We start from the raw sequence: 21,468 nt of genomic DNA, 5'->3' as shown, positions 1-21,468 counted from the left end.
AAAATGATTTAGAGATACCCAAATCAATGAAAATGTTTGACTTTCCATGTGTGCATTTTTCTTTATATTACTCATTATTTGCTTTCCTTTATAAAAATGGTTTCCTGGCTCCCTCTTGGGGTTTTCTAAACATATTGATGATCATTGAGACAGAAACACATGGTTACTGAATGCAGGATTCAGTTCTCTGGTGGAGTTGTATAGCGCTCTGGGTAGAGCTTAATAAATTGAGTGTTTTTTTTTTGGACAATATCAGATGTTTCATATTGACTGCTACAGCACCATTTTGGAACATGCCATACTTTTATTATAAACAGTCCATATTTTTTCTCTAGTACCTTCCATAAATATGATACTACAGGAAAAGTGATTATTGAGAATGTATCCCGGAGCTTTCTAATTAATATATCGCTATAAAACGTCCTACAGCCATAAAAACTCAGTTACTACCATATGCCCACTGATTTATTTTGGTACAAGCATGCATTTTAACCAAAACCGTGTACCCCAATTGAATGAACAGTTTAGTTTTCAAAGTCAAATACAAAGTTAGCCTGTTAGTGTTTTTGTGACTTTAAACCAGACATTAAAAATATACTACTCCACCCTCCAAACAGGAAGAATGATGCACTAGAACACTTATGCTTAACACAATGAGATGAACAACCCCTTACTCCATTAAAGATGTAACTGTTTTTAATCATGAGTACAATTTGTGTTGAACCTGTGTTGTGTTGAATCAAATGCTTCCTAATAAATCATACTTTCAATTAAGTATGAAAGCAAAAAGATGTAAAAAGCCAGAAAGATACATATAATTATAATGTAGTTTCTTGTCACATCCTTGTTTCCTGAGTGTTTAAAACACACTAAAGGTTTAATGAAGCTGTTTGCTTGGTACAGTTGAAGAAATACATTAAAATGTAGATTGTTATCATGTGTTGCTCAAGTTTCAGAGAACTATAAAACAAACAAGTTACTGTACAGTGACACTGTTCATGTAAAATATGGTGCATACCAAAACAAATGCTCACACAGTACAAAACTGTTAGTGGTTTGTACAGCTTGTGGAGGACATTATGATCTCACTGGTATTTACTGCTAACTCACAACAAGACTCTTAATAAAAAATGTAATACCTGCCTTGAGCAACCATGTCAACAGCTTATTGTTTAAACTGAAGAAAAAAAAATATCTTTTTCTTACTTTGAAGTCAGAAAATAAACAAAAGCACAACATTGACAGGCAGTAATATATTAATTTTAGTAATTGTGCTATTGCATATTACCAGGAAATAATACATCTTAATAAAGATTTCTTTTATTTCCATAACAGCAAAGCAAAATGTCACTTCCTAAAATGACTAAAAGTCTAATGGCCCATACAGCACCACGACTATAGATGCATGTTAAAATACTTTGTAATGCTTTAATTTGTATTTTCTTCTTATCCCCCAGCAGCAGAATTATGCCCCCTCTGTTGTTCACCAGAGGAAGCAGCAGCCAATCAATGGCAAAACAAGTGCTTCCAGTGAAATCAATTGGACTGCATTATGTGCATGCACTGGAGGATCTTGCTAGACACCTTGGAAGTTAGTATTGTGTAAGCCAGGGCTGAGGATGGCTGCTGGAGACTACGCACACTACAGTTCAATACAGTACAGAGCAAATGCCTGTTGCCAGGCCTTCCTTGATTTTAAGTGTATTTGCCAACTGCTTAAATTATATAAACAAGACAAAAAGAATTCTGACAGCACAGAAAATGTTTAGGGTATGCATAACTTTCCAAGACAGTTCTAAGAGTGCTCTTCTAATAGCTAAAACTTGCTATCAAAAGTGGAAACACACAAATAATCTTTCTATAGTCAAATCAGTATCATTCTAATGGAAATACCCACTTTTGTTTTCTTCACTTTACTAGATGCCAAAATCCCAATAATTACATGCAGTGATGTACTGGAGGAATGGGGGAAAGGCTATGGTGTGTGCTGAGGCTCTGCCATAATCCACTGGGAAGGAAAGGTGTACAAACACTTCTCTTAGTCCGCACATCTGTCTTCATTATTCTGCCCTGGTGTAGTATTTCTGCAACAGGGCAGGCTCTTCTCCCCGATTCTTCCAGTCGGGGAGAATGTGTGCACCTAGGAACCTAAGTGTAGAAAAGTTTCTCTTTCTCCATGGATCCATCTGCATTATTCCTGCCTGGTGTATGACTTCTCCTTCCAGTGGTGACACTAGTACACCAGGCCGGGATAACGCTGCATAGAGCTGGGACAAGTGGGCTACCAGAGAAGACAGAAGAAACAGAGAACAAGAACAGGAGTGAAGGAGAAGCAGAGAAAGCAGGGAGCCATTGACAAATCGAGTGAGAGGGTGAAAATTCTGAGCGCTTTGCTCCATTAATAATTTAAATTTGTACGAATCTGAATGTACAATTATAGTTAAAACATGCTTTTTGTCTCTTATGTAATTGTATTCAATATCCAATAAATCATCCACAGCAACCATGCTATACATTTTTTTATATCCAAACTGAATGTAAACAAAAGAACAATAAGAAAACCAGGAAGAAAAAGGGAGAAGTCAAAGGAAAATAAAATAATAAAATGGGTTATGGATGATACACAGGATTAACAAGTCAGAGGGTCCAGATCTATCAAGAAGAAAAAAAACTTAAGTCTGAACCAAAGCTGTCAACTTATCCAAGTCTATATTGTCCATAATGTTCTGGCAGACCTTCAAAATGGGGGGTTAACATTTAAGAATGAAACAAATGTGAATAGGTTTAGAATCAAGGTCTGAATCATTGTTTTCATTTTTAAGTAGCCACGTAAACAGCCAATTCAATAAATGTCGGGTTACAGGAGATATTTCATTTTGTTTCCCTGGCTGTGAACAATGAAATCATGAACACAAGGTTTAGTGGGGGAAAACCTATATAAAAAAGGGAAGAGCCTGTGACTAGATTGTAAGCTTGAAAGAGCCGGGCCCTGCCGTCCTTTTTGTATCGGTTACTCATTGAGTTTTCATTATTTTAATGGCGCTTTATAAATAAATAAATAAATGTAAAGAGCGGTAATGCCTTGGGTTTCCGCCATCTCAAATAATTAGTTACTTTATCGCACAAAATATTAGTCAAATCGTTAATACGCTCCCATGTTACTGAAACGGTTATGTCACTCTCTCAAACGATGCATTTCAGGTCTTCGTACTGTTAAAAAACAATAAACAAAAATCCGTGTGTATACCGTACTTATAGAAATTAAAATACGTGTTAACACATTTTCCAGCTTGGGAACTTTTACGTACAGGAATCAATATACACACTAATATCGAAGAAGGAACCCGTCCGCAATCTGTGCAACAAAACACCAATGGCGGGAGAACGATAACGAGGATGTGACGTACTTTGCCTTAGCTGGCCCGTTCACCGCAGGCTTCTGTACGTCATTTCCAGCTACCAGAGTCCGCTGGCTGCAGTCATTAAACACGGCGAACGTGGAGGCAGGACTATGTGCTCACGTTGAATGCAGGAAGCTCTGGACGCCAGCCTGCAATCAGCCTTAACAGGAGGAAGTGCGGCTGGACTCGCTGGCACGGAGCCGTATAATACAGCCACGAGCGCCGGCTGGGCTGAATCCCGTGCATGCACCGGGGGACCGGGTTTATAGGAGTGCGCGGCAAATTTGAATTGCCCGTGGGTTGCAGGGTCTTAACCCCCCTCGCTTACAGTCGGTGGCGCTGGGCCCTAGCGCTGCAAGTTTCTGCAATCCCGACCCTACTGCACCATCCAGAAGGCTGCGCAAGGTTTGGAAAATGAATCGCGATGCATACGTTTCAGAAGTCGCTCTGCGTAATCTGATTTGAACATAATGCACGGATCTCCTGAGCGTGCAAAATGCGCAAAACGGAGAATGCAGCCGGAGAAAACCTGGATTGTGAAGCCGATGAGTTTTCAGATGAGGCCAATGCCGAAAGCCTCTATGCCACCTCTCCGCCCAACAATCCCCGACAGATGAAACGTATGTCAACGAAACACCAGCGAAATAGCGCGGGGAGGGTGGTCAGCCGCTCCATGTTCAAAGGTCAGTGAGTGCCTTCCAAAATGTTTACCTTGCGCACGGATCCAGCCGTATAGTCTTGTCTTATGTAACTATCACGTTAACGGACTTACAGATGCACGTTAAGTCAGATACAGTATAAAATATTTTATTTTTTTTCCGGGGGGAGGGGGGTGCTGTCATAGCGCACCTTATAATTTGCAGTGGGTGGTGAGGAGTGGCGTCAAGCAACCGTCATCTAATATGAATGTAGGACCAGGATGGATAACAAAGGCTCTCTTAACATACCTTTTTGGTAGCGTAAATGTCTGTGTCCGACTTCCCTGTGCGCACAGCAGGTCTGTGGCCGTCATGTAGCTGTCAAACATCGGACGATTGGTTGACAGAATTAGTTGCCATGTCATTGTATTGAGTATCATTATGGATAATATGAAAATACATGGGTATGTTAAATATATATATGTGTGTGTATATAACTTGCACATTTAAGAAAAAAATGTAAAATGCCCCCTTACATACTGCTTGATTTTAGAGTTTAGTGTTGCGGGGCATTGAAGCACATTATTGAACAAACTCTGGTCTCTTCTTTTTTTTTTTTTTTTCTTTTTTTGTTTACGCTAAAAGGATAGTTTGTATCCCTGAAACCACCATGAAAGTACTCTGTTCCTTACTTTGCATTCTTCTAAAACAAATATTAATATATGAACAAAAAAAAAGAATTTGCCTTAAGTTGAGTCTCCCCCACGATCCCATGATTTTTGGCGCTATTGGCTGCTTGAAGCCACTAATCAATCGTACGAAAGCGCACCCATTGAACCGTAAAGGAGTGTTTTTTTCCGAAAAGATCCCTGCCAGAGGCATACACTGAGCCAGCAGTTGAGGTAGGTATGTTGCATGAATGGCGGTGTGTTTTGGTCAAACGGATCTCCTTTCATTGGCTCCGGTTCACGGCATAATGCCGTATGGGGGCTACGGATAATTTCATATTGGGGACACCACAAAAAATGTAAATGGACCATGCAGCTATTATATGCAATAAAGTGTGATGAACTGACTTAAATTTAGCTGTATTTCATTGTGGTTATTGCAGCGTTAGGCTGCTGCCATGTTGCCTACTTCACTTTTAGATAGACTTGACATTGACCGTAAAAGGGCCAATTATATTGAGCGCTTCAGAGAGCTTCTTTTACTGAATGAGTTTGTCATGGTCTTATATTTATAATTGGATCTTAATTGCTGTTTGTGAAAATCTTAAATGAAGAAACCATATTTGTATTATATCTCGCTAGAGGTCAGTGGTTTTTTTTTCTTCTTGATGTGGAGTCCTTGGAGATCTGATGAATGGATATTGTTTGTGTTGGTAAATCTATGTCAGTGTGATATGATTTAATGGCAGGTTTAAGTATTTTTTTACCTCTCTTGTCTGTCATAGAAATACATTCATATCTATGCCAACCATTTAAAGAGCCTGTTGACTGACAGCCTCGCCAAAGAAGAATGCACATTAAAGTGCTTTGAGTACTACATTAACTTTTTTTTATTTATTATAGTGGTAACAATTTTATGGAGCTCCTCTTTCAGTACAGATATTAAGTGGGATGACAGTACTAGAATCAACAGACTAAGCCAAACGAATACATTTGGTAAAGAGGGCCCTATTTACAAGCTTGTATTTTCCATTTGTAGGGTAGTATATAATCTGAAATGCATTTGCAATAAGATAGTTAATACTAAATTTTTCCTTCAAAAATAGTTCTGGTTTTCTATAGTTCAGGTTATTTACAGCACTCTTTGTCCTGTAACAGACAAGAAAAACATTGCTTTGTAATAAAAACAAAAACCCATAAAATCCTGGGTATAATATGAACAGTTTCAAGAGTCCAGAAAAGGGGGTACTTTTTTATGTGTTTTAAATATGCTGCCTGATCTCTCCATTAGACATTGAAAGTCAGATACTTCCGTTGGTTACACTTTGCACCAGATGACCCCTTTCTTCATTGTGAATTGGAGAGCGAGCGTGTCGTTATCAAGAGTATAAGATAAACAAGCTCACGCACACATTATTAATAAAAAATAGTTATTGCATATCAGATTACTATCTGATCACTGATTAGTGACATTTTATGTTGCTGATTATTCACTGTATTAACTGTTCAATGCCAGTGAGCTTTAAGTTGTCACAAGTGATCTGGTTAGACTTTTTTTATTTTACAATATTTATTTTAAATAGCCTTTGACCTAATAAACTATCTGATCAATGAGTAGTGACTTTTTAGGTGACCTAATCTGCAAGGTGCATTTTATGCACAAGTACTTTATTTCTTTATACCTGTAATACAAGGCGCGTATTATATCCAACATATTATGGAAATCTTGTGCATCAGTAGCCTCAAGTGATTGGAGGATGTCTTGCAATCTTCAGTGACATGCCCCAGCCTTGTTTTATAGGAGGCCCTGGGGGTCCCTGTTTTGTTTGAAGATTTCCATTTTTGTAATTTTTTAATTATTATTATTATTACTACAATGGTTTGCAGGGATGGAGGGTGTTAGCAAACTTTGCATACTTCAAGCGAGGGCGCTTATACCCTTCCCAGACACTCACACTCTACCACAAGATGTGGCGGGCATGTTGAATTTCCATTATTTGCTTCCTGGGTTCTGCCTGGTGAAATGGGCTTTATGCATAGTCTGGGTGATATAGGCTTTGCAGCATGATTTTTTTTTTTTTTTTTTTTGTAGTTTTCTGTATACTATGCATTGTTTGTATGCAACAAATGAGTAGTAGAAGCATTATTAAACACTCATCTACAGACACCAGACAAGCTCAGAAATCTCATGGTGTGGCCACAACCACAAGGGATTCTGGGTAGGCTCATGCAAATAAGGTCAATTATAATCACCTTTTGCCTCTATATCCACTTTATACATGGATCCGTTGAAGGTAATTGCCCGCTGTACAACTAATGGAAATACATGTTCACCGTTTTAAAACAGTACGGGGAATGTGAATTTACAAGCTGAAGTAAGTCATTCATATTTGAAAACATCTGGGCAAAGTGGCACTCTTCCATAGTGTTGGAATGTTAATTTGAAATATTTATGAAGCTGCTGCAAACAAGGCATGAGGAAAGGCTGATGTAATGGAAGGCATTCATTAACTGCAGGAACTAGTCCAAAGTGCTAACATACTAGCTTGCCCTTTTGATCCCTTAGTGACATTATGGAAAAAAAATGCAGGCATTTCCGTGCACAGCATTCCTGACATCTCCAAAAAGGACTAGAAGTTTAGAACACATTTAAGCCACTGGTGACAGTTCAAATGATTTGGGTAATTGTTCTGTTTGATATTTTTGGACTTATTTTGCAGTTACAAAATCTTTGGAATTACTAATCGGCGTGGGAGGTGAACAAAGAGATCTCATATTGAAGCAAGTTCTGTCTCTTAAACTCTGTACTGCCAAGCATATGCAAAAATGGAGTAAGGGGTGTATACAAATATCTCTATGTAGTGCAACTTCAACACAATAAGTGATCCGATATCGCAAAATGCAGATTGTATGTTTGCCAAGTACATTGGGCAGAAATAAGATGAAACGCATACATATAGAAAAAAAGCAACTGACTTGATTTAAAACAAAACACAACAACAAAGGGCATATTATGCTACTAATTTGCAGCAGTCAAGGCCAGAGGATTAACTCTGAGTCCTATTGCGTTAGGCATCGTCAGGGTTAAATGGACAGCCAGGTCTCCCTTCTGCTAGCTGGTGAAAAAATATGTCCCCAAGCTGAGTGATCAAATGTAATTTAAATGCAGGGTTTAAATACCCAAACGTGCCTGAAAAATAAGTACACAGTGCTCAATAAGAATGTTATCTGCAAGTGGGAAAGCCTAGTAATGTCATGGTGTCACAAGGGCTTTCCTCCTTGCTGAACACATTTACTTTTTTTTTTCTTGTGTTTTTTTTTGTGGTGTGTTTATCACAAATTTAATGACAAAATAACTGCATGAAAAGTGTCAATCACCTGTGCTGAATACATTGAATCTAATGCTTTTCCTAAATGTATACCTTTCTGGTGGTTCATGCCAGAGCTTGTAAACCATTCCAAATGGGACTTGGGCCCTATAAAGCAATCAGAGGAAATGTTGCAGAGGAAAAACTTTATTATTATTTTTTTTAATTGTATATTTCTAGGCATATGATGTGTGTTCGAACTCAGGACAGGTATAGGTATATAGATTTTTCCTTTTTCTTGAAGTATGCAAGATTTGCACAATTTGTTCCAGTTAAAACAAAGGGGAGGGGTAAAAGCTGTTTTTGAAGTGTTAATCATTTGACTGATTTGTTTTTTTTCTTCTACGTTTTATAGAAAAGATGAGTACACCAAATCAGACACCGCACAAGGAAGCCAGCAAAATAGCTGAAAATGTAGAGGATCACAGCTACAGGCAAGAGAAGAAGAACAGAGCAACGCTCAGGACAACAGAGAGGGATCACAAGAAAAATGTGCAATGTTCATTTGTACTGGACCCAGGCAGTGCTTCTTTGCCAAAAAAATCAATTCCAGATGTTGATCTTAATAAACCTTACCTCAGCCTTGGCTGCAGCAGTGCCAAGCTACCTGTGTCTGTGCCTGTTCCAATAGCAAGAACTACCCGTCAGACCTCTCGTACTGATTGCCCAGCTGACCGCCTCAAATTCTTTGAAACTCTGAGACTTCTGTTAAAACTCACATCTGTCTCTAAAAAAAAGGAAAGGGAACAGAGATGTCAAGATAATAACTCATCCATGTGGTTTAATCGTTCAAATGAACTTTTTTGGCTCGAACTTCAAGCATGGCATGCTGGCCGCAGTATTAATGACCAAGACTTGTACCTGTATACAGCCCGCCAAGCCATCCCAGACATCATTAATGAGATTCTAACATTCAAAGTGAATTATGGGAGATTGTCTTCTGTTACCAATGGAGGCAACTTGAATGGGACTTTGTCAGATAGTCAGTTTATGGTCTGCCATGACACTGTTGGTGTGGGCTACTCAAGCTATCATGACCACATCCAGAAACAGAGAACCTCTTTTGAGCAGGTAAAACAGATAATGGAGTTACTGGAATACATTGAAGCACTTTATCCATCTTTGCATGCTCTCCAAAAGGACTATGAGAAATATGCTGCAAAGGACTTTCAGGCACGAGTGCAGGCACTCTGCTTGTGGCTCAATATAACAAAGGACCTTAATCATAAACTTAGAATTATGGGAACTGTTCTAGGTATCACAAACCTTTCTGACATTGGCTGGCCAGTGTTTGAAATCTCTTCACCACGTCCATCAAACTGTCCAGTTGACGAAGATAATGATATAGAGAATGAGAGTGGTCTGAACGAAGGAATATCTGAGACTTTTATAGAGGAGAGTGAGGGAGAGGAGAGTGAGGCAGAGGAACAAATAGACAGTGTGTTGGATGCTAGTCAAGATGTAGACAAGCTCAACCACAAGATAAAGGTTCGTTTGAAGAAAGAGGACCAATACTCACAAAAGTTGGACAGGTTTGCCTCTGAGGATGATTCCTGCTGGGCAAATCAGGAATGCAATCATGAGTCTGGATGTAATAGGCATTGTTTAACGTCCATATACAGACCCTTTGTCGATAAAGCTTTAAAGCAGATGGGTCTCCGGAAACTCATTTTAAGACTTCATAAACTAATGCATGGTTCCCTTCAGAGAGCTCGCACAGCATTGATAAAGTCTGATCTTAAAAGAGAGGTACGTACAATCTTAATGTATTGTCTGAGGTGATCTTGAAACGGACTTAATATACCCACTGCAACTGCTTCCGAGACCTGAAATTACTTTTTTATGTGCTTGGTAGGTTATATGCCTTTCATAAACAGATTGAAACATTAAATGGTTCTTATCTGTGCCAAATTTGTTTTTTTAAAATGAGCCAAAGATGTGTATTAAAAACCCACCTTAGGTGAAATACCCTGTGGTGTGATGTCTCCCTTTTCTGTCTGCATTATTGTCGGAACCATTGTTACCTCTGCTATGTTAAATTGTTGATTGGTTCATATTTTGTTAGACCCTGTAACAAAGAGTTCCCTTTTTATAACTTTGCATACCTCACTAAAATAAGTATTTTAGGGAACTGTTTTATTTATACGGCCTGTGATAAATGGTGGCATGGCTTACCTCACAGCGCGTTCTGGTTAATGAAAGTAAATGGAGGAATGGCCTTTGTGGCATTGTCATAATGGGTGAACTCAGTGTGGTGGTTGAGCAGGTAAAGTCCTCTGAATTAACACATGGATACAGGCTTATTGTGACAATGTCTAATAAAAACATTTTGTCACTTCTTACCTAAACTACTGTATATTAACCCCTTTGTGACAATGGCTGATTTTATTTGTTGTACTCTTTCTGGCAATAGCTGCTTTAATATTTCTGCGGGGCTCATGGTTAGCTGTGTGGGTTCAGTAAATGTGAAAAATCACAAGTTATATAGTTTTTTGGGGACAAGAAGGGCTTTCTTTAGACTTTATTTTGATTGTATCATATAATTTTCTATAAAAAGTACCGTATTTGCTCGATTATAAGACGAGGTTTTTTTCAGAGCAAATGCTCTGAAAAATACCCCTCGTCTTCTAATCGGGGTCGTCTTCTAATCAGACCTCAAATAGAGGTCTGATTAGGAGACTAAGATCCAGATCCCCCGCACCGCTGCAGGGGACCTGGATCCTCCTGTCTCACCCCCCCCCATCATACACACACTTACCGGTGCTTCCTGCTGTATTGCCGGTGCAGCGGGTTGACGTCTACGCGATCCGAGTAGACAACGTCCGCTGCAGCCGGAAGGAGGTGTGGCTAGCAGCGGGGGTTGTCTGCGTCCGTCGCGTAGACCTTCCCCGACTGTCAGAGATCAGAGTTCCCCGCACCGGTGCGGGGAACTCTGATCTCTGACAGCCGGGGAAAGTATACGCAACGGACTCATACAAACCCCCGCTGCCAACTCCACCTCCTTCCGGCTGCAGCGGAAGGCGATGTCAACCCGCTGCCCCGGCTGGAAGCACCGGTAAGAGAGGGCTGAGAGGGGGAAGGGGGGTGAGAGAGAGGGAAGGGGGATGAGAGAGGGGGGGAGAGAGAGAGAGTGTGTGTGTGTGTGTTAAATGGGGGTATAGGGTGTGTGTGTGTTAAATGAGGGCATAGGGCATTTCTGGAGTGGCGTTAAGGGGGCATTTAATAGAGCACTCTGCCTCCTGAAATGCCTTATACCTCCCTATATGCCACTCTGCCCCATAATATGCCTTTTAACCCCCTAAATGCCAGAGTGGCATATAGGGGTATAAGGCATTTCTGGAGGCAGAGTGCTCTATACAATGCCTTTTAACTCCCTTAATGCCACTCTGCCTCCTGAAATGCCTTAAACCTCCCTATATGCCACTCTGCCCCATAATATGCATTTTAACCCCCTAAATGCCAGAATGGGATATAGGGGTATAAGGCATTTCTGGAGGCAGAGTGGCACATAGGGGGTCAAAAGGCATACCATGGGGCACAGTGGCATATAGAGGGTTAAAAGGCATATCATGGGCCACAGTGCCATATTGGAGTGGCAAGCCTGGGGGCAGATGTGCGTAACTGGGGGACAGGTTGGAAAATACAAGAAATAAAAACAAAAAAAATATTTTTCTCAATCATAGCTTTTATTAAAAAAAATGGTTTACATGAATTAACATTTACTGGTAAAACTTTTTTCCTTTGGGGTCGTCTTATATTCAGGCTTTTTCTTTTTTTCCTAAGTTAATAATCAGATTTTGGGTGTTGTCTTATAATCGAGCAAATACGGTATAAAATATGGTGAAATTGAGACATTTCTTCCTTTTTTTTTTTTTTTTTTTTTTTTTAAATTCATTCATTAAAAAAAAAAAAAACCAAACCTGCTAAATAGATTCTACTATTTGTCCTGAGTTTAGAAATACCCAATGTTTTTTTTGTTGTTTTGCAAGTTTATAGGGCAATATTTACAAGTAGAGTTTTGCTCTAAACCATTTTTCCCATGTCTGGCAATTTTGCCTTCATGTCCTATCTGGGACACCTTTGAAGCGGGCCAATGCAATTTATCCCATCAAACCATGTAATAATCTTTGTGGTAGCAATTGTTGTGCTCCCCCCACACATTTTACTTCAGGTATGAATTTATAGCTCCTAATAAATGTCAATGTCAAACATCCCAATTTGTGTTCAGCAACATATCCTGAGTGCTGTGATTTCCCCTTAATACATAGGTTTGTTTGGGGGGGGGGCCTAAAAGGTCGCATATGGGAAGTGTGCATTTTTCAAATTGAAAATTCTGCCCACACATCCTATAAGGGAGATATTTGAAGCCGCTCAGTTTAATTTGCCCCCTAAAAATCATATATTTTGAAAACTAGACACCCCAGGGTATTTCAAATGCTGGTATTTTAACTCTTTTCATGCACACATTTTATCACCGGCCCCTTTATCAAAGTTTGCTGGAGTATTTTTGTTTCTTGTGTGCTCTCCCACCCTCCACATTCTACAATGCGTATGAATTTAAATCTCTTGGTGTAAGCCACAGCCAAACACCCCAATATGTGTTCAGCAACATCTCCTTGAGTACTATAATAACCCCCATGCTAAAATGCCACATTTGGGACGTGTCCATTTTTCAAATTGGGATTTTGATATGTGGTCATCCTGCCCCGTGTGTTATTTGGGACATCATTGAAGCTGGCCAGTTCAGTTTACCCCGTCAAACCATATATTTTGAAAACTAGACACCCCCCCCTTGGATATTTCAGTTGCTGGTATTTTAACCCTTTCCTTGCACTCATTTTACCACCAGCCTTTGTCAAAATTTGTGGTGGTAGTTTTTTTTTTTTCTCCACACACTGTAATTTAGGTATGAATTTACTGCTTATGTCACTGTCACACAATATGTGTTGAGCAACATCTGTTGAGTACCGTGATACCCCACATGCATGGGTTTGTTAGATTATTTTGAAGGTAAAAAGCCACCTTTGCGAGGTGTCTGTTTTCTAGAATTTGGACATCTGGTCATTCTGTGCCCATGTCCTATTTTTGGGACATTTTTGAACCCGGCCAATGGGAAATTATTCTAGCCTTGGTGCCGGAATACCGTATTTGCTCGATTTATAAGACGACCCTGATTATAAGACGACCCCCCAAATCTTAATATTAATTTAGGAAAAAAAGAAAAAGCCTGAATATAAGACGACCCTATAGGAAAAAAGTTTTACCAGTAAATGATAATTCATTTAAACACTTTTTTAATAAAAGGTATGCTTGAGAAAAATATTTTGGTTTTATTTCCTTCTATTTTCCAACCTGCCCCCCAGTTATGCACATCTGCCCCAGAAGTGCCTTATACCCCCTATATGCCACTGTGCCCCATGATATGCCTTTTAACCCTCTAAATGCCACAGTGCCCCATGATATGCCTTTTAACCCTATATGCCACTGTGCCCCATGATATGCCTTTTAACCCTATATGCCTTTTAACCCTATCTGGCACTTAGAGGGTTAAAAGGCATATTATGGGGAAGAGTGGCATATAGGGAGGTTTAAGGCATTTCAGGAGGCAGAGTGGCACTAAAGGGGTTAAAAGGCATTTCAAAGAGCACTCTGCCTCCAGAAATGCCTTACACCCCCCATTTAACACTCCCCCTCCCTCCTCCAAACTTACCGGTGCTTCTGAGTTGGGGGGGGCGCATAACACAGGAGGGTCCAGGTTCCCTGCATCTGAGCCCCAGGTGCTTAGTCCGGGCAGCATGTAGAGCTACACGCGAATCGCGTAGAGCTCTACACGCTGCCCGGACTAAGCACCGGGTACTCAGATGCACCGGTAAGTTGGAGGGGGCATAACACAGGAGGATGCAGGTCCCCTGCATCCTCCTGTGTTATGCCCCCCTCCCCTTCAGCTTACCGGTGCTTCTGAGTCCCCAGTGCTTAGTCCGGGCAGCGTGTAGAGCTCTACGCGATTGTATCGTGTAGAGCTCTACGCGCAGCCCGGACTAAGTACCGGGGACTCAGATGCACCGGTAAGTTGGGTCGGGGGTTAACACAGGAGGATCCAGGTCCCCTGCATCTGGGTCCCCAGTGCTTAGTCCGGGAAGCGTGTAGAGCTCTACGCGATTGTATCACGTAGAGCTCTACACGCAGCCCGGACTAAGCACCGGGGACTCGGAAGCACCGGTAAGTGGGGGGGAGGGGGTTAACACAGGAGGATCCAGGTCCTCTGCAACGCTGCGGGGATCTGGATCTTAGACCTATTTGAGGTCTGATTACAAGACGACCCTGATTATAAGACGAGGGGTATTTTTCAGAGCATTTGCTCTGGAAAAAACCTCGTCCTATAATCGAGCAAATACGGTAATTAGAATTTTAATAGACAGGAGGCTTCCTATTTTTGCATATCTTCCTTTACTCTCCCCAATGGCAGCAAAGAAAGAGTTAACATATAAAGTGAAAACAACCAATAAAAAAACAGTACACAGGTGGTATTTAAACCCTTAGAAATTCCCCCTCTTCCTCTTTCATCCGCATTTCAAGCCGCAATGTAGAAAAAGAGAAAACATAACAGGACCAAATCCCAGCAATAGGCGGCAGAGGCCAAGGAAAACAATCTCACATACACATAATGCATCAGAAGACAAATAAGTGAAATAACACAATCAATGCATACTTCATACTCACCCAGAGGAGTGATACACCTACAGGGAGAGAAGAGAGGGAAAATACTCGCCTCCTGTCTTTATTAAAATATAATTCTGGCACCAAGGCTAGAATAATTTCCAATTTTTAAGGCAAGACAGGAGGCTTCCTATTTTGCAGTTTTAACGCCTGATACCAACGCCACAGCCGCAGAAGGCACAGAGCGGAAATAAAAGGAGTGAAAAGTGGAGGCACGGGACCAATCCCCGGCCTGCAGAATGTCCCCCAGAGCCAGCAGGGCACAGGAGTCTGCAACCCCCCCTAACTTAGTGGGCACCAAATGACACCTTGACGCCGGCCAAAGAAAGAAGCCACTGAACCCATCTGGCTAACGTGGGAGATGAGGACCAGAACGGCTTCACATAGGAAATAAGCAACTGGGAAGCAGAGACTGGCCGAACAGCCGAAGTGCGCGAAAGGTAAGTGCAGACACACCTGGCAGCACAGAGTTTGGGGTCATCAAGGAGGTAGGGGTATGACACAGAAGAGGATAAAGACTCAGTAAAGGATTGGATACCCTGCGAAAAGACGGGAGAGACAGAAGAACAGTAAGCTTAGCCGAAAACTGCCGGAGAGAGAGAGACTCGTTATGCAGCCATGCCCGAAGAAATTCCAGGACCATGGCTACATCCCACAGGGAATCGCATCGAGGTACCGGAGGTCTAGACAGCCGGATACACCGCAACAGACAGCACATCATGGGTGCCCTCCCCACCTGAGAAACCGGTAGGACTTGCCCGCAGAAAACAAGTCGGACAAAAAATTAAGGATGTAGTCTAAAGGGGCCGAATGGGGATTCACTTGTTGACCCACGCACCAAGCAGACCAGCTTCTCCAAGCTGCCTGGTAAGACTTTTTGGTACCTGGAGCCCAGGGCTCTGTGAGCAGGGACTGAGCCACCTCTGATAGGCCCGAGCCTGAACGGGGTCCACCGATATCGTCCACGCTACCAACAGTTAAGCGGCTTTCTAAGATGAGCAGATGCGCCTAACCCTCCGGACCTGTAAGGAGAAATTTAAGAGACGGAAGTGCCGGTGGGTCCCGGATCGATAACTCCAGCGGGGCTGGAAACCACGGCTGCCTTTGCCAAAGCGGGGTCACCAGAACTAGAGACCCCCGGCTCAACACAAGTGATGGATTACCCTCAGGATGAGGGCAAAAGGAGGAAAGGAGTAAGCACCCGACCTCTGCCAAACCTGGGTGAAGCTGTCCCTCGAAACCCAAAAATAGATGATAGGGTGAACCAGTCGCCCTCTGACTTAAGGTCTGGTAAGAGATGGGATGAGGATACACAACAAATGCGTTGAGGGCCTGGAGGTTGATAACTGGACAGAATTCCCCAGACCGTTTCCGGACTAGAAATATGGAGCTGAGGAAGCAGATTGGACCCTTCGCCCGCTGGATAGCACTCTTGTTGCATAGGGAGCGAAGCTCCAATTCCACCTGATCCCGATCGGCAAAACATCTGTGCACCGGAGGAGGCCTCTGTACCTGACGAGGGGGGGGTGGACGAAGTCTATCTGAAAACCCTGGACCGTTTGGAGGATCCAAGGGTCTGACGTAATCCACGCCCAGTTGTGGAAGAAATTTCAGATCCTGCCCGCGACCTGTGGAGGAAAAGAAAGACAAGAAACATCCAGACTTACTGATTCTGGAGCATCCTCTGGGGAAAACGGTTAGCTGTGTGGGTTCAGTAAATGAGAAAAATCACAAGTTATATAGTTTTTTGGGGACAAGAAGGGCTTTCTTTAGACATTCATCTCACTTACTGATTCCGGAGCATCCTCTGGGGAAAACGGAAGCGCCTCTGCTTCGACTCCCTCCTCTTGGGGCGAACCGCTGCTGGAAAGGAGCCCTGTAGGATGTCTGAGCCTGAGGGAAGCCCCAGTAGCCTTGAAACGAGGATTGCGGTCGTCCAGCCCTGCCAGAAAAACAAAGGCCGGTCTGGAAGACTTTCCTGGTGGATAGTTTAAAAAGAGGGGCGCATAAACATGTGGAAAAAATAAATAAATAAAACAACACAATAGTGTAATATAATCAACTATAGTGGTGTGATGAATGATATATTGCACTCACAAAAGTAATAAGTAAAGAAGGCCCATCAGGTGGAAGATAATCTTCTTGAAATCTGGAAAGCAAATGAAGAAACCAATGGTGCAGTACTACAAAGCTTATGTTTAATATAAAGAAGCTAGTAAACTCACAAAATTGTTGGCATAACCGAAAATGTTATGCTAAAAGGCTCAATATAAAATGTCCAACGAAAGAAAGTAGTAGTCTCAGACTCCAACGAAGGATAATAGTGGCAGCGATCTCAACGCGTTTCACCAAACACAGTTGGCTTCTTCAGGAGAAAATCAAATGAATCAAATCCAAATGGATTAAACAAAGTGTAATCCGTGGGTTCATGTCCTCAAATTCCGGCTTTTAAAGTGGTTGTAAGTGCGTCCTCACGTAGCTACGTGTTGCGGATGCGTCATCACGTAGCTGCGTCCGTTTTCTTCCCATTATCGGCGCTTGTTCTCTGGCAGGGAGCTGCAGAACGTGTAGGAGTATACTTTTCAGTATTATTTCTCACCCACATATTTTCACTATTTATTTTCACGTGAAGGTGCTTTTTTCGTTTTTTACTGGTGGATAGTTTAGCCTTGTTTCAAGAAGTCATCAAGGACACGTGACGATTCAACTCCTTAACGAATACGTCGCCAAATAGCAAGCCATTAGCAGCCGCACCCAAATCTTTGGTGCCTAGTTCTGCTAGGCGGGGATCCATGCAGAGCATGTCCCCCAGAGCCAGCAGGGCACAGGAATCCACAACCCCCCATAGCGATGACAACGTTCCCATTTACCAGGAGGCAGACTACCCGGAGGGCCCAATCCTGGATAAGCTTGGGATCAAGGGGCGCAGCTTGCAGGAAAGCCCTATCGACCAAGGATAAAACCTGGGTGACCGGTCCCACCAAATCCAGGAGTTTGTCCTGGGCAAACTTAAGTCCCTGTTCTAGCCCCTTTCTGGAGTCCCTTTTTATTCAGGGGAAGTAAATCGACAACATTGGGGTCAAACTCTGGGGTAACAGCTACTTTGTCCGGGATGCTGAGATTAGATTAGAGCGCAATGTGTGCCGGAGGCGCCCACTCTGTGGCGCATAGTGGTTGGGCCAAACAAAGTGGAACCAGTCAGGTCAAGAACTGGGAGGTCCGTAGAGGTGGAAGCTGAGTGAGGTGTATGGGACGCACCCATTGCATGTTGGGGATCGGCTGGGTGGGGCTCACCTACCAAACACTCACAAGACCAGATTGAGTGAGGCCTCTGACTCTGAAAGGGTCCCTCATCACAGGCCTGGTGGAGCCCGGAGGGTAGAGGGGTGTCTGAGTTCTTGGCATTTGGCTGGAGCCTTGCCCTTACCATCGGAAGCGCTGTTGCTTTTCCAAGGGCGCTTAGAGCTAGAAGCCTCCTCATCCGATTTCTCAGAGTCTGACTGAGGGAATATTGGTAGGCCCAGAGGGTGTAGGAGGCTGCCCCTGAGGCATATTAGCGGCCACAGAGCTGGAGAATTTTGACTCCAACCATGCCATAAAGGCATCTTGGGGTAGGAGTGCTATCCTGAGACATGATATTCCTGGAGATAATACAAACAAAGGGACAGGTAAGGATAACAGGGGCTCACCCTGAACAGGCATCCAAATTCAACAGGGGCTCACCCTGGAAGGAAAGGCACTTAGTACTAGGATAACGTTTATAGAGAAAATCCTTGGAGCAAGGGGTTGATACAGAGCAGGGGCTCACCCTGTAGCCACGAACGATAAAGCACAAAAAGACAGGGGCTCATCCTGCAAACAGGAGCTCTAAGAAGGCAGGAGGAATCAACCAGCAACGAAGCAGTAGAAACACATGTGGAGTCTATAAAACCACAAAGTCCATAACTGCAGCAACTAAAATGGTGTCCAGATCTTGGAAATTGCACGCCCCAACCAAGATGTCCGCTGCTAGCAGAAAGAATGCTAACGAGGGGACATCGAGATGGCCGCTGCACCAAGAAATAGAACACCAAGATGGCGACGAGATCTTGCGACGCGAGAGTTCGCTAAAGAAACCAAAAATGGTGGCCGGAGAAAGACTCTGCAGAACAGAGAAGATATTAAAACGGCACAGAAAGAAAGGTAAAAGAAAACGCCGAAAACGGCAAACAATTGAAAAATGAAGGGAGAAAACAGGGAGGGAAAATAAGGTATACAGACCCCAGGGAGGAAAAAAGGGCCGAATGGGCCCCAAAAGCGGTAAACGATCAACTCGCGGGATAAAACCAAAAAGGTCACAAATGAAAGCAAATAAATAAATTAGAAAAGTAAATAACAGTAAAATAAATCTGAATATATAAATATATATATATATCCACAGAAACAATGACAATTCTAACAGAAACAGATCTGACCTATAGCTACGGTGAGCAGCAAAGAAAGAGGTTTCTATAACACCTGTGTACTGTTTTTTTTTTTTTATTATTGGTTGTTTTCACTTTATATGTTAACTCTTTGCTGCTGTTGGTGAGAGTAAAGGAAGAAATGCAAAAATAGGAAACCTCCTGTCTCACCTTAAAATTTTATTTACCCCATCAAATCATAAATTTGAAAACCCCATGGACTTTTAACATGCCAGTATTTTAACTCTTTCGATCTGATAATTTTCGTGACGATATAGCGCTAATTTTAGGACTTGCTCATAAAAATTAACGTGTGGATTGGATTGTCATTTTAAACTCCATGAGTGTTCCCATTCATTTTGGATATACATTATTGTCGCAATGGGAGACTGCACCAGGGTCCTGTGTATTGGTGTGCCGTGGGATTATATATTATATATATTTTTTACATTTTGTTGGAACTGGAAAGTTCACCTGATTATCTTGCGAGAGGCAAAATCTCTTGCAGTGGCGTTTGCGACTGCTCTCTGGAGCGTTTACAGTGCGTCCTGGGGGTGGGTTTTTCGGTGCTGCTGAATGCCTCGCTATCAAGGCATTTCAGTGACACCATTGATCGCCTCCTAAACTCTTAAACCAGGTGTATGTCGCTATGCAATGGTATGGTGGACGCTGACCTATTTACACTGAAGGAGAAAAACATTGTCCATGGGGCACTAAAAAAAAATCTTGCTTGCATTTGTAGCAGTTTTTCAGTTTACTCACTGCTTCTGTGTTTTCATTCATGTTACAGCATAAAAAAGTTTATTTAATTCTTCCCTTGGCAGCTTTCAGAATTTCCAGACCTCATGTTGTGTTCAGACTACCTGCCTGACCTCTTGAGGCAAACATCTAGCTCCACACAGGATGAATATACCGGCGATCTTGTATCATGGGAAGAGTTAAAGTCCATGGATTTGCCATCCTTCGAGCCTGCATTCTTGGTACTTTGTCGGGTCCTCTTGAATGTTATTCATGAATGTCTCAAATTGAGACTGGAGCAGAGACCAGCTGGGGAACCATCACTCCTAAGTATTAAGCAGGTGATTATTTAATACTTGTATGTTGTGCTATATGCAACATCATTTTATATCATTATTTAGGTGCAGTTCTAACTAGAAAGAAAAACATTAAAAGTCCCCCTCCCCCGCATCTCACAAGCATATGTCTTATCACTAATACAATCAGTGAAGGCCCATGCTGTGTTTCACTGAGCAGAAGTGCACAGACATTGGGAGTTCGGGTTCATGTACACTTGTAATTGGGGGGGGGGAGTCATTTCCTAAGATCATATGAATGGACAAAGACTTAAGTTAAGTGACAACTCCCTTTGGGTTTCCAACTTCAAAACTATTGATCGTTATTGTGCATTTTATTTTGCTTTTGTTTTTAGTTAGTGTCATATTTAAGGAGTATATGGAGTGTTCAAATGAGCAAACGGCAAGGAATAATGTTAAGCTCACTTGTCATTCTTTTCCACACAGTTAGTACGAGAGTGCAAGGAAGTCTTGAAGGGTGGACTTTTGATGAAGCAATATTATCAGTTCATGTTACGGGAAGTATTAAACGACTTGCAGAAACTTGACTCCAATATTGATGCTTTTGAGGAAGATCTACACAAGATGTTAATGGTAAGAAAGAAAAAATATTGTGTAGCCCACATTTTATAATCAGTTATGATCTCAAATTTAAATTTAGTAGTTTTGTTTGTACTGTAATGACGTTGTGGAGCGACTTCATGTTAGTTGCTGGTGAATCTTGCACCATAAATAAGCTGAACGTTGTAAAATTGGAATGACGTGCTTAATAACGTCAGACAATTTAGTGTGAAATTCCTGTGCTAATTTCCTATGATATAACCCTCTTTCTCCTCTGGGAAGGGAAGTAAAATTTCCAGAAATTTGGAAGCCATGGAAGAACCCCCCCCCCCGGAAAAAAATCTTTATTTTCAGAAAAACTGAAAAGTGGAGTTGTTTAACAAATGTAAAGTTATTTTGTTACACTGGGAACATTGAATGCAGTGTATATAAAAGTATCATGGTTGAAATAAAAGTACATCGTATTCAGTAAATAACGAACTAAATTTGCTTTTTAAAACTTTCTTTTTTGTTGCAAATAAAAAAAACTGTGTATATGTTAACAACATTTCAACTATACATGAGAACAGTTAACCCCCCCTTATCCTCCAATGGAACAAA

General features: G+C 41.9%; 1 protein-coding gene across 2 annotated transcripts in view; it reads left to right on the top strand.

Annotated features, from left to right (window-relative positions):
- Window positions 1-3,423: 3,423 nt before the first annotated feature.
- MAP3K4 (mitogen-activated protein kinase kinase kinase 4) overlaps window positions 3,424-21,468 on the top strand; it is a 59,673-nt gene continuing 41,628 nt past the window's right edge. Inside the window, exons 1-4 of one of the 2 annotated variants that reach the window (XM_053461224.1) lie at window positions 3,424-4,084; window positions 8,431-9,824; window positions 20,059-20,313; window positions 20,755-20,901. In XM_053461224.1, the coding sequence (XP_053317199.1) occupies window positions 3,898-4,084; window positions 8,431-9,824; window positions 20,059-20,313; window positions 20,755-20,901 (1,983 nt within the window). In that variant the 5' untranslated portion in view covers window positions 3,424-3,897. The remainder of the gene's footprint in view (window positions 4,085-8,430; window positions 9,825-20,058; window positions 20,314-20,754; window positions 20,902-21,468) is intronic. The other variant, XM_053461222.1, reaches the window with a different exon arrangement.

This window comes from Spea bombifrons, chromosome 3 (assembly GCF_027358695.1).
Source record: "Spea bombifrons isolate aSpeBom1 chromosome 3, aSpeBom1.2.pri, whole genome shotgun sequence".
In the NCBI taxonomy this organism is placed as follows: Eukaryota; Metazoa; Chordata; class Amphibia; order Anura; family Pelobatidae; genus Spea; species Spea bombifrons.
Note: the sequence above shows the minus strand (reverse complement) of the source record. Positions and strands in the feature narration are given on the sequence as shown.